Raw genomic sequence first — 15,460 nt, 5'->3', positions numbered from 1 at the left:
TTTTCCAGGGAAGAGCTCCACATAGTAAATTCCTCTTTCCTGAGGCCAGGGACAGTCTAAGTAAGCAGGAAGACAAGCTCTGGGAATGCAAGGAGCGTTTAAGGAAAGAGTAAAAAGGATACAAAGTGATTTTTGGTTTGATGGAGTTTTCTGACCCTTCCAGTGGGTCTTCACTGGCGTCATCAGGAAAACTCTCACTGTTTCTTTCTGAGCCAGCTTGGGCTGATACACTCCTAACACAATTCTCATCAGAACCACTTCCTTCCTTGTCACGATGCTCTTCATTTAAAACCTCTGCATTTTCCTCCTCCTCTCTCCCTCTGGTTTTTGGATTGATCAAATCCATGTCTCCTGGGAATGGCAGTAACTCCTTGGAGCCTGCACGGACCTCGACATTCTTCTTTCTGGGTTCAGAGTTAAATGCTCTGTCCCAGAGGCTCTGTCCAGCAGGTTGAAGAGGCTCCTTCTCTGCTGTTTCCATGCTGCTGTTAAAGTTTTGGAAGCCTTCCATTGCTTCCCAAGGACTCTTGCCATTCCCACCAGCATGGGGGCTCATGGATGGCCTCAGGGTGGTGAGCTCGCTCTGGTTGTCCCCTTGCAGGATGCTGGTGCTGCTGTTTTCCCTTTGGAAACAACCCACATCCATGGAGTGCTGATCTCCAGGCCTGGAGTCCACAGAATGCTGCTCAGCCCCCTGCCCAGTTTCAGAGATCACACTGGACCAGGGACTCATCCTGTCTGTTACAGTTGTTATTTCATTGAGAGTTTGTGGCTCTATAACATCTTCCTCATATTCCTCTTCACTGTGTGGCTGGATGTCAAAAGCACCTTCATTGTCCTGGATATAATCCACTGGATGCTCATCTTCAGGGACAATGGGGTCTAGGAGTTTGTGCAACATGTGTCTCTCAAACACAGGTCTCTCAGAATTGCACGGCTGCTGTGGATCACTGGAAATTCTGGGGGGGTCCAAGTCCAAGCGGCCTCGATGGACTTCAAGTCTGGCTCCTTCCTCCTTCCAGCTGGATGCATCCACAGCACCTGGCTTCCTGCTGCTGTCTGGATGCACATTAGAAGCTTCTTTGCTATTTTTAGTTATGGTCTGTAAGTCTGGTTAACAAAAAACAGCATCAGTGAATGCATGGAGTAACAATTCAGCTTACAATTGATTTATTTTGGCTTTCTCCAGATAATACCAATGAAAAAGGCAAAATACTGGCTCCGGGGAGACTTTAGAGCCCCTTCCAGTGCCTAAAGGGGCTCCAAGAGAGCTGGAGAGGGACTTTGGACAAGGGCATGGAGTGACAGGGCAAGGGGGAATGCCTTCCCATTGTCAGAGGGCAGGGTTAGATGGGATATTGGGAAGAAATTCTTGGCTGTGAGGGTGGTGAGGCCCTGGCACAGGTTGCCCAGAGAAGCTGTGGCTGCCCCATCCCTGGAAGTGTTCAAGGCCAGGTTGGATGGGCCCTAGAGCAACCTGGTCTAGTGGGAGGTGTCCCTGCCTATGGCAGAGGGTGGAAGAACTGGATCATCTTTAAGTTCCCTTCCAACCCAAACCTTCTGTGATTCTATAATTCTATGATTCTATTGGTGTTTTGGAGTGGTTAAATCCAGTTTGGACAGTTCACAGCACATGAGAAGGAAAAAGAAATAATCTAGACAGGAAAGGTGGACAGGATAATCTTTCCACCTTTCCATTCCACAGGTTCCCCAGTTTTATGCACACAGTTGTTACTGATATTTTCCATCTTCCAGTCGAATTTCCCAACTTGGATCAAATGATAGACAATTGTTAATGAAATATTTGTAACACAGGAATTCATTGTTGCTCAGCTGTGGTGGTAAAATTGTCAGGGCTGCAAACAACAGGGCTGTGTTTCCTAACACAGACCCTGGAAAAGGGGATTGGAATTAACTAAATCTATGCAATCCTGAGAATCTCTAGGGATTTTACAAATTCCTTAAAAAGCCACAATCATGGTTTTTTTGGTTCCTAGTGAGCAAATCCTATTCATAGCTTGCAGTGTTAGGTAAAATGGGAAACAATTACGAGGCAAGTCCTGCTCCAAGGGAATGGTGGAGGACATTTGGGAAAGGAGAGGAAGAGTCTGAGGCAGATTGTAGAGAAGAGCACGTAAAGAAGCAGAAAAACAATTACTAAGGATAAGAAGGAAAATAAAAAGAGCAAAACTTGGAGAATAAAGAGAAAAAAAAATAAAAGAAAAGTTTAAGGTGGTGATACAAGAACAGCAAATCCTGGCATAAAAGGGATGTTCCCTTTAACTCCATCTCTTGGAAGGGCTGCTTCCCTGTAGGGAGCCACTGGCAGAAAAAGCATGGAGTAACTTTTCCACTGGCAGCAACTGTAGCTCTGAGCTACAGTTTATTCTCTATTCTGATAAATTATTTTAAAAGCATCAGCTTTTAAATTGATTTCCATGTCATTTTGCTACTCGCAGCAACAACTTACCATTGATTAGACTGCTGACCTGAGACATCAACTGACTGGATTTTTCCAAAAGATGGCATCCTTTGGGATCCACTTCTCTGCTCATGGAGCCATGATGGTCCCTCTCCTGCTCCTCATGGCTTGGTTTGGATGTGTTGCCGTAACTGAAGTCAGGAAAAGACCTGGTCAGCTTCTGGCTGAAGTATCTTTGAACCTCATCCAGCTCACTCAAGTTTTTTCTGGAAGCAGTGGTAAGAAATTTGGTAAGAATGGGATAAAAAAGCCTGTGGCAAATGGGTTTTAATTGTATCTTTCTAGTCAACAGCATGTAAATATGCAAATACAAGATTAAAGGTTATTGAAAAATAGATCAGTAGGTAAATGTTGAGATTGCTCTAAGTAAGAGGATAACACTCATGAACAAATCCTGAATTAGCCATGAAACTTGGGCTGGAAGTTAAAAAAAGAGCTAGTTTTAAACTTATTTAATCAAAGCAGTTGGATTTGAGATGACCTTCCAACAAGTCATAAAGTCAAGAATATTAATTGATTTTGTGTCTGAGCTTGATAAAAATCTGAGGATTCCTACCTGCATAAGATCCAAGGATTTTAAGATATATTGCTTGTGGTAGCAGGGGAAGAGATCAAACACATCAGAAAGTCTCTTTCAGTCCTACAGACTTTAATATTCTTCTGAATTTATACCTGATTTAAACCTAGAATATAGTCAGGAGAAAAGTGCTTCTAGCAAATAGAAATGCATCCTGTTGGGAAAGGATAACCTGCTCCACACACCATAACAATGCTTACAGGTTATCCTTGTAAACCAGTTCAGTGGACTGTTGGCTTCACGGCACGTGTTGCATGACAGGACAGATAAATCCAGGCACTCTCTCCTGATTTGGAAACACTGCTAATGCTGTTTCACTCCAGTCCTTCGAAATTGGATCCTTCACTTCCAAGCTCTGCTCTGCAAACCCAAGGCTTGGCATTCCCTTGTAACTTTACCTGAGGGCAGTGAGGAGACCGGCACGCGATGACGGTGATGCCGAGTCCAGCCTTGCTGCCCGACGCGTGTTCCCCTCCTGCTGCAGGGATTCATGGAACCTGCGCACATTCTGCATGTGCTCTTCATGACGAGGTGTGTGTGTTCCAGGCGTACTAATCCTGCTAAAAACAGCCCTGTGTTTAGCACCAAAAACCAGGTTGAAATCTCTAATTGTGAAGAGTCTGCCAACTAAGAATATCCAGTGTCTTGAAATCCTTTAAAGAGCCACAAATTAATTCTTTCAAATGTCTATGGGAATGGCATTTACACCAAAATCAAGTTAATGGTGTGGCCGGGAATTTTCCATGCTCGCTGACAACTCCCACGCTAGCTCAGATCCCATAATGGTGGAACCATGATCCCTCTAAACTTCAAAGATACATGTGGGAAAAGGATCATCTCTGTAGGTTAATTAAACAAATCATGAATTAAAACACTCTCTCACTAGTTAAATACATTTGGTGCTTGTTTTAAGGAATAGAAAGCAAGAATTACTGCAGGATATCTGACAGCCTTACTCCTGGAATATGTAATACTACAGCATTTTACCAGCTATCATTAACTGGTCATAGGCAGAATTTATGGCAAAATAAAGGGGATATATCAGGAATATTCTCTCTTAACTTATTAAAAATAAAAGCAAAGACAGACTCAATCAGAGCCTGGAAGAAGAACCTGTCAGTTTTAGCAATGGCATCATGTAAATCCTAATTTACAAGGGTGTAAATGAAAATATCAGCGAGAAGAAAAAGAACATCTGGGTTGTGTCGAAAGGAACCTGTCCCAGAATTGCAATCTCCTGTGCTGCCCTCTCACTGGGAAGGGGAATTTCCTCTAGTTTTTAAGAGCAAGACCTTTGACAGGGTTTGCCTTTTTCATCTGAGCCCTGAAAATAATCAAGAAGGTGGATGGTCTGTGGACTCACCACTCTTGGGTAGGAACACTCACTTCCTTTGACAAGTAATTCAGCATCTGCTTGGAAAAGTTTGCAGCATTACCAGGAAATGGTAGAAAGCTTGCCTTCCCCTAGAATGAAGAGGAACACTGTACATGAGTCTTCCACAGCAGGAAAATAAGAAAATTAAAAGTATTATCTTGCTGAACTAACAAAACCTCACATTTTCTAAATAGCTTTAAATTTGCAGTGGATTTTCCAGCACTAGGCCAAAGTACCATTTCACAACACTCTCATTTCAGACACTTCCGTTAATTCCTCCCATGTATCAAAGAGGAAACTGATGAAGAGTAGGATAGAGGCTCCATTACATGTGTATAACACACCCCAGTGTATCTGGAAAGTCCAGAGAATAAAGAAAAACCCAGAAGAAATGACAAATCTTCCAGAAAAACAGATTCCTGCCAAATTAGAAATGAAAGGCTGAATTTATTTTATGGTATGTTTTGCCCATCAGCTGCCACCCAAAGCAGCAAACAGAACAGGACAATACCAGGCTCCCAGACATCCAAACCCACACTATTTAGATTACTACCCTAAAAAAAATTCCAAACAGAGTGAAGCTACTGGAAACGTCCATGACGTGGTTTGAGCGCTGTACCTAGTGTTGGTGTGCAGCTCCCATGGAAACAAGGAGCAGAATTCCTAAGGAATTAAGTGTTTCTGATACCTTTACACAGACAGGCCCATGAGAGTGCTGTGAATTCGCTCAGAAACCTGGAGACTCGGTGCTAATTAGGAGGAATCTGATTAAATATCAGAGGGGAGGAAATGGAAGCACGTACAGAAGAACTTTCCGGCTGGGTTCGGGCCCTGGCCTGTCTTTCTTCTTTGAGATTATTTATGTTTTGGAGAGGTGAAATGGCTACTTTGATCTGTCCTCGGCACTGCCCACCGAAATCTGTGATGTTGTACCACCCACACACAAGCTGGAAGCCGGAAAGGAGAGGGGAAAGGTCCACGGATGCAAATCCAATCACTCGCTCCGTCTCTGGAGAAGAAGGATATAAAACACATATTCATTGAAATGAAGCATTTTCAGGAATGCTGAAACACAGTCAGCTATACAGCCCTTATATTATGTCTTGGAAATAGACCCAATTTCCAGAACAACCAATCCTATCCAAGAAGAGGATGTTATTTGGTTATCTTATTTAAATAAAAATGTCCCTGCAGAACCAGTGAAAGCCCAGGGAAGGGAGAGGGATTGGCAGGAGTATCACTGTAAACACACATTACTCTGGCTAATACAGAGGAAGGCTGAGGAGGTTTATTTTGGAAGCAAAAATCAGACAGCTGAACTTTAATATTAAAAAAAAGAAATAAAAGTATTTCGTTACAACTGGTTATGCTTCAACCCACTGCAGAGACAACAAACAGCATGTCTGAAGAAACAGACAGTGAAGAACAGAGTAAAGAGTTTCTTTGACAGAAAGAACACAGTAAAGAATTTCCTTCAGTAGGAAAATCCAACCTCTAAAGTGCTGTCAAAATAAGACCTGAAAGAATACAAAGAAACCAAACCTTGTAAGATGATTAATGGGGAGAAGGAGGATGCCAAGGGCCAGGAAATCAGTAGGTACTTATCTCTAGCATTCTTCTTGTGCAAGGTAAAAATGTCATCACAATTCTAGTCTTTGATTTATTTAATTTATTTTCCTTGAATTAAATACAAGTAACCCAAGGAAAGGGATGCAGAGAAGACACTCCTCTCAATACTGTACCACAAACTTTACCTGCTTTGTGCCACACTTTGAAGACCAAGGTTTGCTGTGGATCCAGCAGAAGCTCTTTGGATAATCTGTTAAAACCAAAAATCATAATATTTTATGCAAAACAGGAAAAAGAAGGAGTACAGTAAAATGCCTCTGGAGTTTCAATGCCACTGTATCTACCCAGTTTCTTTCTGGACTGATAGGGGCAGGAACAAAACAAACCCCAAAATTATTGAGCCCTCAAAGCATAACTATATTTACTTGGTTTGGGTTTCTGCTTATTTCCCTCTCCTCACTCTTGCTGCATATTTAAAAGACGGGACAATAAAACCATGAAGGAACAGAAATATGCTTATTTCATGACTCAACAACACAGTGACAGCAAAGTACTAAGGTCATGGTTGAAAGCTGTAATGTTTGAGGTTCATTCCTGGAAATAAAATAAACCCAAACTGAAAATTGAACTGTCAAATTGCAGAATAGTTTTTAAGTTGTTTGAATCAATTCAGGTATTAGAAATGCCGGAAGAGCCACTAGATTGGAAACACAGGTTTATTACTGAATATTCCTGAATATGCATGACTTGATCTGCTGGGGTCTAGAGGAAGGTGTCCCTGCCCATGGCAGGGGGTGGAACTGGATGAGTTTTAAGGTCCCTTCCAACCCAAACCTGTGATTCCATGACATGTCCTTTTCACACTTGGCCTGGCTCTCAGATCCAGGGTGTTTCTCTGGGAGTTCCCATTTCTTACCTGGCTTGTTCCTGGAAGTCCCAGACTGGTGAGTCTGTATTTTCTACTACTGGAGTAGTTATCGGAGCATCTGCACCAGCAACAGCAAATGATACACAGCTACTGGGGGCTGTTACTTCCCGTTCTGTCAAAGGACTTCCTAAAATTACACAGAATTAAATACAAATTTGTTATCAATAGTAATAATAAAAAAATCTAAAGACAGTTCAGCAATTAAAACCAGACAATCAGCAAAGAAATCCACCATCTAGAAAATACTTCTTTTCATTGGTGGAGCTGAAAGCCCTTTATGTTTACAATGGGAGCAAATATTACATGAACATTTCTAGAGCAGAAGCTGGAATATTCAAGGGAGAAATGGAAAAACCATTTGCCCAAAATCATCTGAGAGGTCAGAGGCAAAGCTAGGAATAAAATCCAGGTCCACAGGACCCTATCCACTGCTTGAGCTACTCTCCGACCTGAGCCACCTGTTTGACAGTAATAAGGAATAAAGTTTCTTCTTGAAACCAGCTTATATTTGTTTCAGTGTATCCATTGCCTCTCAATTAGTTACTTCCAAAAATCCCCTAAAATGTAAATTAAAAGCAGAAATATTGCAGTGTTTCTGCAATATTCAGAAGAAACCTCCTTTATCTCATCAGAAACTTAGCAGTAGCAAACAATGTCACATCAGTTTCCCAAAGACTATGAATTCCAGAAGATTCTACAATCATTACAAAAAAATCCATCTGCAGGGCTCAGAATCTTTTGGAATTACACACACTTAAATCATGGTTTATATTTGACCTTTAGTTGTGTTCTAAGGGGCAAAAAGCTGAATTTTCAATTCATATCATACTTTCATCCATGCCATATTCATGGCATATCACCTGGAGTGTGAAACAGTGGATCTTAACAGAGATGTTTCCAGCAAACTCACCTAGGATTGGTTCCTTACTCCTATTTGTATTTTGGCCCAAGGTGAAGGCCAGAGCCCCTGATGTGTTTGAAAGGGTTTAACCCATCTTGAACAAAGAGATTCCTTTACAGACCAGGGAAAAGGCTCCATAAACCCGTGAATTCCCCAGCTACTGCATATCAAAACCCAAACATCCCCTGCCAGGAAGGAACATTTTAATATACTCAGCCTAAATTTCAAAGCAAAGAGCAAAGATAGGAGAGTCTCAGGTTTAGTTATTCGGGTAAGGTTTAACTTCAGAATTCAGCTGTCATCTGTAACAGGGAACATAGTGTTACTTATATTTTGTATTGTATTCATGGAGACAGGCTGAATAGCTTAATCTCCTGCTTTTCCTGTACTTACACAGTGATTGGGGCTGCAAGTTCCAAATTTTGCTGCAGTATGAACATAGGAAAAAAAAAAGAAAGAAAAAGAAAAAGGAAAGAAAAAAGAAAATAAAAAAGGGGGATGGTGATATTACCTTTTAAACTTAGATGCATTGCTCTTTCTACAAGGATATTGACAGCAACTGTGTTTTCCAGAAACATCACATCTTCTTCCTGTGGTTTGCCATTGGTGATTCCTGGACTTACAATATCCAGCTGCTGATTTTCAGGGACCTGCTGGCTCAGATCAGGGGGTTTCCCTGTGCCTTCATCCTCACTGCTGCTGCATTCCTGGGCACAGGGAACTCCACTGGGCAGAGCAGCAGGAGTGGGAGCGAGGCCGACGTGGACACGCACAGCAGCTCCTGCCAGGTCTGCAGCGTTGCATCTGAACAACGGATACACCCCTGCAGGAGAATCCACAACCAACCAGCTGAACAAGCCAAAGGAAAAGCAGGAGCTTGGGAAACAGCTGGTATAGTTCACTACAGCAAAGACCTCATAGCAGCCCAGCAAAAGGAATTTTGATTTTCAGTGTCATTTCTATGCGAGCTGTCAGAACAATCAGCTTGGAAAGGTTAAAATCCATGACCAATCCCCCAAATTAGGTAAACCTTTGTTTTCCCCCTCGCAGTTAAGGTTACTGTTTTAAAGCACATCAACTTCCTGAGAGCCCTGGGAATAGTGACTCTGCATAACTGTATATACACCTATGCAGAATACAACACATACCCAGAATAAAAACTTGTTTTAACTCTTGTACCTTCTCCCTTTCCTGAGTGTATTTAAAAGAAGAGCCAATGACCTGTCCACAAATCTACCTGGTGGAAGGTGGGTACCATAAAGCCATAAACTAAAACACAAGTTCCACCTCAACATGAGGAAGAACTTCTTTCCATGGAGGGTGGCAGAGCTATGGAACAGCTGCCCAGGGAGGGCATGGAGTCTCCCTTTCTGGAGACAATCCAAGCCCACCTTGGTTCCTATGTCACCTGCTTAGGTGACCCTGCCTTGGCAGGGGGGTTGGACTGGATGATCTCCAGAGGTCCCTTCCAACCCTGACTATTCTGGGATTCTATGCAGGACAAAGCAAAGCTGTAAACATTTTGCTTAAAGTGACTAGAGAAGGAACCAAATTAAATCACCAATAAAGAGGAATGAACATGACCCTGCTTCAGGAACTCACCACTAACACTTAGTGTTCTCCTTGATCTCTCTGCCAACGCTGCGAGGTCGACATAGGCAGATCCAATCAGACGATCTGTATCAAGTGGTCTTTCCACCTCATCTTCTTTGCCATATGCCCACCACACCTGGATTTCTAATTTCTCCTCCCTGAAGAACCACAGCAGCCCTTGGCTCCTTCTGAGCGTCACCTTGTTTGGCTTCTTAAAGTTCACTGTGACATTCTCTGCGTCGCTGCTCAATTTTGGCCGCCTAAGGCAAGTCCACATGGCTTCCTGGTTGTACAGCTTATATCTGAGGTAGCAAAAAGTGCTTTTATCGAGGTGTGTCTGGCCTGCCAGCAGCACACAGTGGAGTGGCAGCCACACTCTTGGGGTGGAGATGGTCACAGTCACTGGGTTGGCACTCTGCTCCCAGTCTTTGCTCTCCTCTGTGCTGTCTTCATGGATCTCCTCACTGCTCCACCCCAGGAGTTTAGCAGTTTCCAAAACACGCTCTCTGTCACCCCAATGAGCAAAGGTAACAGAAAGTTCCAGCCCCCCCACAATGGCCTGTGTGATGTTTGTGCAGTGTGGAGGCATCGGATTGTTGGAGAGGGTCACTGGGAACCAGCCTGAAATACCTTCGGGAGGAAAGATCACCATTAGACCCATCCTACCCTTTGGAAAATGTCAGTGAAGAATTGTCACCTCTCTGGCCACCAGTCAAGGACCAGAACTTGAGGTGTTTATTTCTCATTTGGAATTTATGAAATAATTCCTAATCTGAAAAAGCAGCAAACTATTATACTTCAGAAAATTTCAGTAGTTCCAATCCCAAAGGTATTCTCATTTATTTCCTTCTATCTTCCCATTAAAAATAACCCCAAAATTTCATGTTGGAGAAAATGAGAACTATACTGATCTTAAAGCAGAAATAACCAGGGCAATAATGAAAACATCATTACTACAAGACAAAATAATCCCAAACTAACACTAGATAGAGGAGATCATGAGCGGAAAGGTATGTGAATAATTTTTTCACAGATATTTCACAGAATGTTCTGAGCTGGAAGGGACCCACAGGGATCATTGAGATATTTTAGACCTTATTTAGAAAAAACAACCAAACGAGTTAATTCTACTGTTTTCTTATTATCTAACACCTTTGTTTCCAGCTTTGACATCTGAAAAGCAATCACTGATGCTCCACTAAACACTACAACTCTTAGACTTTCCATCTTAAAGGTAGAAAATAAACAAAATAAACAAGCTAAATAATAGCCTAAGGATTGTAGGTGCTCGTTTTAGCTGAGATGTGGTTAAATTTCTTCACAGTAGCCTCAGATTATTCCTTCAGCTACTATTCATCCTGCATCCTGAAAAAAGATCTTCAAACAACCTTTATATGAGTTTTCTAGTGAACACATGGTCTGAAAGAACTTTGGTCTAAAAAAAACCCAGACAAACCACAAAATGGGTTTGATTTCATTTCATTCCAAAAATGGGAATGAAATTTGTTTTAAGAAATTCCAACAGCATTTGCACAGAATGTCAGCAGTGCAATGCTGCTGCATTACCCGATCTTCTTGTCAGCAGGTCTCTGGTTGGAATTGTGACTGTCCCAAGGAGATAATCTCTCGATGCCCGATCAGCCAGTCTGTCAGTGCCTGGAAAAGAAATGATTTTGTAAATACACCACACTGGAACTCAAGATTTAGTACCTCCTTTCAAAGAAAAGCTCTGTTGTCTCAACAGCAAATAGCTCAGCTGTCATCTGGAAAACACTTTTAATCCTTTTAAATGCATTATCTCTTCATCTAAGAAATGATCTTGATCACCAGGAGTCTTAAAAACTCTTTGCACCAGGGGAACAGTCTCTCCCAAAGCCAGTTCAGATAATTACTTCTAGTAGCACAGAACAGGCCCTGGGAACATTCAAATTCAGGTTGTCAAAGTGGTGGTTGGCCCTGCTCATTGCAGGGGTTTGGGCCAGATGGTTTTCGGAAGTTCCAACCCAAACTATTCTATGATTTTATGACTATTCTGTTTTCTATACTAAAAATTAAGGGTATTTCTGCAACAGCATTCAGTCCTTGTTACCACTTGTACTCCTCACCTGACTTGGTGTTCTGATGGTAGATAGAGAAGATGATGCTGCCAGACTGCAGGAGTTCCCCCAGACTAGAGGATTCTCCACTGCTTTTCTGAATGATGAGGCCGCAAAGAAACTCTATATGATGCTCAAACTCTGGGCAGAAAGTACAAGCCACGGCTTGTGTGTTTTGTGTCTCTGCCTCAGGCAGGAAGGAGAGGAGCACAGAGACATAAGAATTCACTCCCACACCTGCATAGTACTGGACTGCGGGGTTCTTTTGTGCAACAGCTCTTCATTTAACATGCAAAAAAAAAGAAAAAGAAAAGAATAAATAGAATTAATATAATGTACAAGGAATCTAGGAGTCAACACAATTAAAGCAAAGGTTTTAAGGCCTCACGGTGACAAGATGAGACACAACAGTGAATGTCTAAAGTCCAAATAGATGTGGGTTCTGGTTGCATATTATTTGTCATCTTTTTTTTTCATCTGAACAAACTAGGAACAGACAGGAAATGGGAAGAGGAACTATCGCCAGGTCCATCACTGGTGGCTGTCCTCTTACCTGTGTAAGTGGTTGAGAAATTACTCAGCACCCTTAGAAATACACTGTACTCTAGAATAACTTCCCAAAGAACCTGCTCCCTGCTCCAGAAAGGAGCCAAAGGCCAAGCCAAATTATTTTTACAGACTAGCAAAAGGAGGGGAAATCTGCAGATGGAATCATTTAAAAGTAAAGCAGACTCAGATATTACTGAGGTCATACACCTGAAGGATGAAGAGTCTGAGGTCATTTCCATCACTTCCCTGACTTTGGCAGGGATCCTCATCTTACAGGGTCTACTTGAATTAAGATGGATCAGGAGCTCAGCAATACTGAGAAAGGGTCAGAACATTGCTCTGGAAGGAAAGAAGCCACCCTTCTCTTATGGAATTGACTCTAGTGTTGGCTTTTCTCTAATTCTTGAAAATCACATATTGGAACTAAATCCAGGTGATCCTATGCGCTTTGAGCAGCAGCCTTATGGTGGAAAGGAACACGTTTCATTTACCAGTTAGTTTACTGAGGTTCTCACAGTGAAATGCAAGAAAACAGCTAACTTTCAAATACCATCAGTAACACTAAGATCCAATGTCCAAATAGGTATTGTCTTATATCAATTTTATATCAGCCTATGATGTAGAAAAATGTGGAAATGTAGGAAATTGTGCCCTTCCAATCTTCATCCCTCACTGGACAAATGCTACCACACTGTACTGCAGCTTCAGTGGCCAAAATAACCACTGATGGACTTTATAAAGGTAATTTTCCTTCAGAGCAGAACCCACTCTGAATCTTGATCTCTGCAGACGGAAAGCTGTTCACTTACAATTTGTTCCAATCTCATGCCTCAGCCTACTGCCTTCAGATAAAGCTGTTTTAAGTGAAAAATGGTCGTTTTTGAATGAGGCTTTACCTGGCTGCTGCTTGCAAACCTGCTGCTCTGTGTATGTGTACAGAAAGTGAAACAGCTTGAGCAGTTATTCCTGCTTTTTTCATGGATCGTTGGTATCTCACACTCACATCAAGCAAACCTGGATTAAATGGAAGAAAGGAAGGAAAAAAGTAATCAGTTTTTAATACAGTTACATCCAATACAATCAATATTTAGCTATACCTCTTAATACAAGCCCTCATATTTGCACTCACTATCAGAGCTTTAAAATACCCTCCTCAAGCATTTCAACACAACTTTTTATAGCACTGCAGTGATAAAATCTTCCAAGAGATGTTGGAATGAACAGATGTTCTGCTGCTGCATGTGACTCACCTATTACAAAGTAACTGTGGCACAGTGACCTCACCTGTCTGGTCCCAGCTCGTTTTACAGCCCTTTTTTCTAAGAAGCTGTCTCATAATTCCTTGTGGCCTTCCCAGAGTTGATGTTTGTGTTATTTGAAAAAGCCACGAAAGAACTTAGAGATGTCTCTGCTCACACCATAAACAGCCCTTCTTCAGATCTCCTTTTCCCCACCTTACATAGGAAGTTTCACTATAGGCTGCAGCTTATTTGTCAGGAAAGCACTTTGATACAATTTTTTGGGAATTTGAGGGTTGCCCACGCTTAATCCCTGATTTTTCACTCATTATGGCAACAGTGAAAAGCTGGAAGGAAAAGCACTCCTGGTTGGCTTCACTTGCCAACAAAAATACATACTTTTATTTGCCTTGGAAGCAAATAGACTTTATTTTTACACACAGAATCAGAGAATTGGTTAGGTTGGAAAAGACCCATAAGATCAGGGAGTCCAGCTGTTCCCCCAGCACTGCCAAGGCCACCACTAACCTATGTCACCAAGTGCCACATCCATATGGCTGTTAAATCCCTCCAGGGATGGGGACTCCACCACTGCTCTCAGCAGGACAATTCTTTTGGGGAAGAAATTTTCCCTAATATCCAACCTAAACCTCCTCTGGCACAACTTGAGGCTGTTTCCTCTCATCCTGTCCCTTGTTTCCTGGGAGCAGAGCCTGACCAACACCTGGCTCCACCCTCCCGTCAGGGAGTTGGAGAGCGTGAAAGGGTCCCTTCTGAGCCTCCTTTTCTCCAGGTTGAGCCTCCCTCAGCCACTCCTGGTGCTCCAGACCACTCCCCAGCTCTGTTCCCTCCTCTGGACACGCTCCAGCCCCTCAATGTTCTTCTTGCCATGAGGGGCCCAGAACTGCCTCCAGGACTGGAGGTGCCTCAGCAGTGCCCAGCACAGGGGCACCACGTGTCCTTGGCCTCTTGCCCACCTGGACACACCTGGGCTCATGTTCAGCTGCTGTCACCAGCACTCCCATGTCTTCTTCCAGCTTTCCAGCCACTCTTAGCACTGCATGGAGTTGTCGTGAGCCAAGTGCAAGATGATCTGTCCCATGACCTTCTCCAGCACTGAGGTCAGGCTCACAGGCCTATAATTCCCTGGAACCTCCTTCCAGCCCTTCTTGTAGATGGGTGTTACTTTTGCCAACTTCCAGTCAGCTTGGGCCTGCCCAATATTCCTGCTGCACAGTGAAATCAAGCTCCTCCTGTTTGCTTCCTTCACAGGTGTAGAAGCACTTCAGCTGGGCTGTTGATCTCGACATCCTTTTTGTGGGAGAAGCTCTAATTCTTATGTGACCCTGCTCATGCACTTCTGTGGTTCCTAATACATCCATTACATCCATATCCCTTGTGTGTTTGCACCCACATGGATCTTCATTTCCTGCTTCTCCTGAGGCAGCACAATGAAGGACTTTACTAACACACACTGCCCTAGGCTTCTCTACTAAGCCTGGTTTTACCACATGAAGTGAAAACCCAAAGGCTTCCTTACCTGAAGACCGTGGATGAAATTCCTCTGAGGTATCAGTCCGGGGGACCAATGGAAGATTAAAAGTCTGTACCCCTATTTCTTCCCGATGCTGCATAGTTACCATGGCACAGAGCCGTGACAAAGGCAGGGTCCCTTTTGCCACCAGCTGGTCTCTGACATTTGGGTAATAATACCTGAGAAGACACAAAGATGCAGCATCAACATTTCTCTCACAACTGCACAGAAATCAACTTTAATTTGTGTGTCTTCAAACCCTGACTAGTCTCTCGATAGCTAAAATCTCAAGGAAATGATTTTTCACAGGAATAAGAATCAGTAAGTGCTTAACTTAATGCTATGAAAGTAATCAAATAATTTCATATGAAAGTAAGTAATGAATAATAATGAAAGGGAGTAGATAATGTTACAAATATATTTTTCACTGGGTCTAACAGGTCAACAAGCAGAAATTCCACTAAAAAATTGGCATCCCAAAGAAAAACTAGAGAAGGATCTGGCAGCAAATAGTCTCCACTCTCAATTTCCATCAATAAATGAAAATGCCTCTTGAAGAACAGATTTGTGGTGTCAATTTGTGAGTGTAAAAAGTTACTCCAGATTTTTTCTTACTGT

At 42.5% G+C, this 15,460-nt stretch overlaps 1 protein-coding gene across 11 annotated transcripts in view; it reads right to left on the bottom strand.

Moving 5' to 3' along the window:
• Positions 1–15,460, bottom strand: part of C2CD3 (C2 domain containing 3 centriole elongation regulator) — a 41,266-nt gene that overhangs the window by 7,364 nt on the left and 18,442 nt on the right. For 7 of the 11 annotated variants that reach the window (XM_032677887.1, XM_032677889.1, XM_032677888.1 and 4 more), the window contains 13 exons: positions 14,849–15,021; positions 12,967–13,084; positions 11,531–11,799; positions 10,992–11,081; positions 9,435–10,055; positions 8,344–8,655; positions 6,920–7,058; positions 6,189–6,253; positions 5,238–5,443; positions 4,423–4,523; positions 3,458–3,631; positions 2,471–2,688; positions 123–1,110 (listed from right to left, as the gene is read on the bottom strand). In XM_032677887.1, the coding sequence (XP_032533778.1) occupies positions 123–1,110; positions 2,471–2,688; positions 3,458–3,631; positions 4,423–4,523; positions 5,238–5,443; positions 6,189–6,253; positions 6,920–7,058; positions 8,344–8,655; positions 9,435–10,055; positions 10,992–11,081; positions 11,531–11,799; positions 12,967–13,084; positions 14,849–15,021 (3,474 nt within the window). The remainder of the gene's footprint in view (positions 1–122; positions 1,111–2,470; positions 2,689–3,457; positions 3,632–4,422; positions 4,524–5,237; positions 5,444–6,188; positions 6,254–6,919; positions 7,059–8,343; positions 8,656–9,434; positions 10,056–10,991; positions 11,082–11,530; positions 11,800–12,966; positions 13,085–14,848; positions 15,022–15,460) is intronic. The other 4 variants (XM_032677892.1, XM_032677893.1, XM_032677894.1 and 1 more) reach the window with 3 other exon arrangements.

Source organism: Chiroxiphia lanceolata, chromosome 2 (genome assembly GCF_009829145.1).
Source record: "Chiroxiphia lanceolata isolate bChiLan1 chromosome 2, bChiLan1.pri, whole genome shotgun sequence".
Classification (NCBI taxonomy): Eukaryota; Metazoa; Chordata; class Aves; order Passeriformes; family Pipridae; genus Chiroxiphia; species Chiroxiphia lanceolata.
The sequence above is the reverse complement of the archived record's forward strand: the minus strand, read 5'-3'. Positions and strand labels throughout refer to the sequence as shown.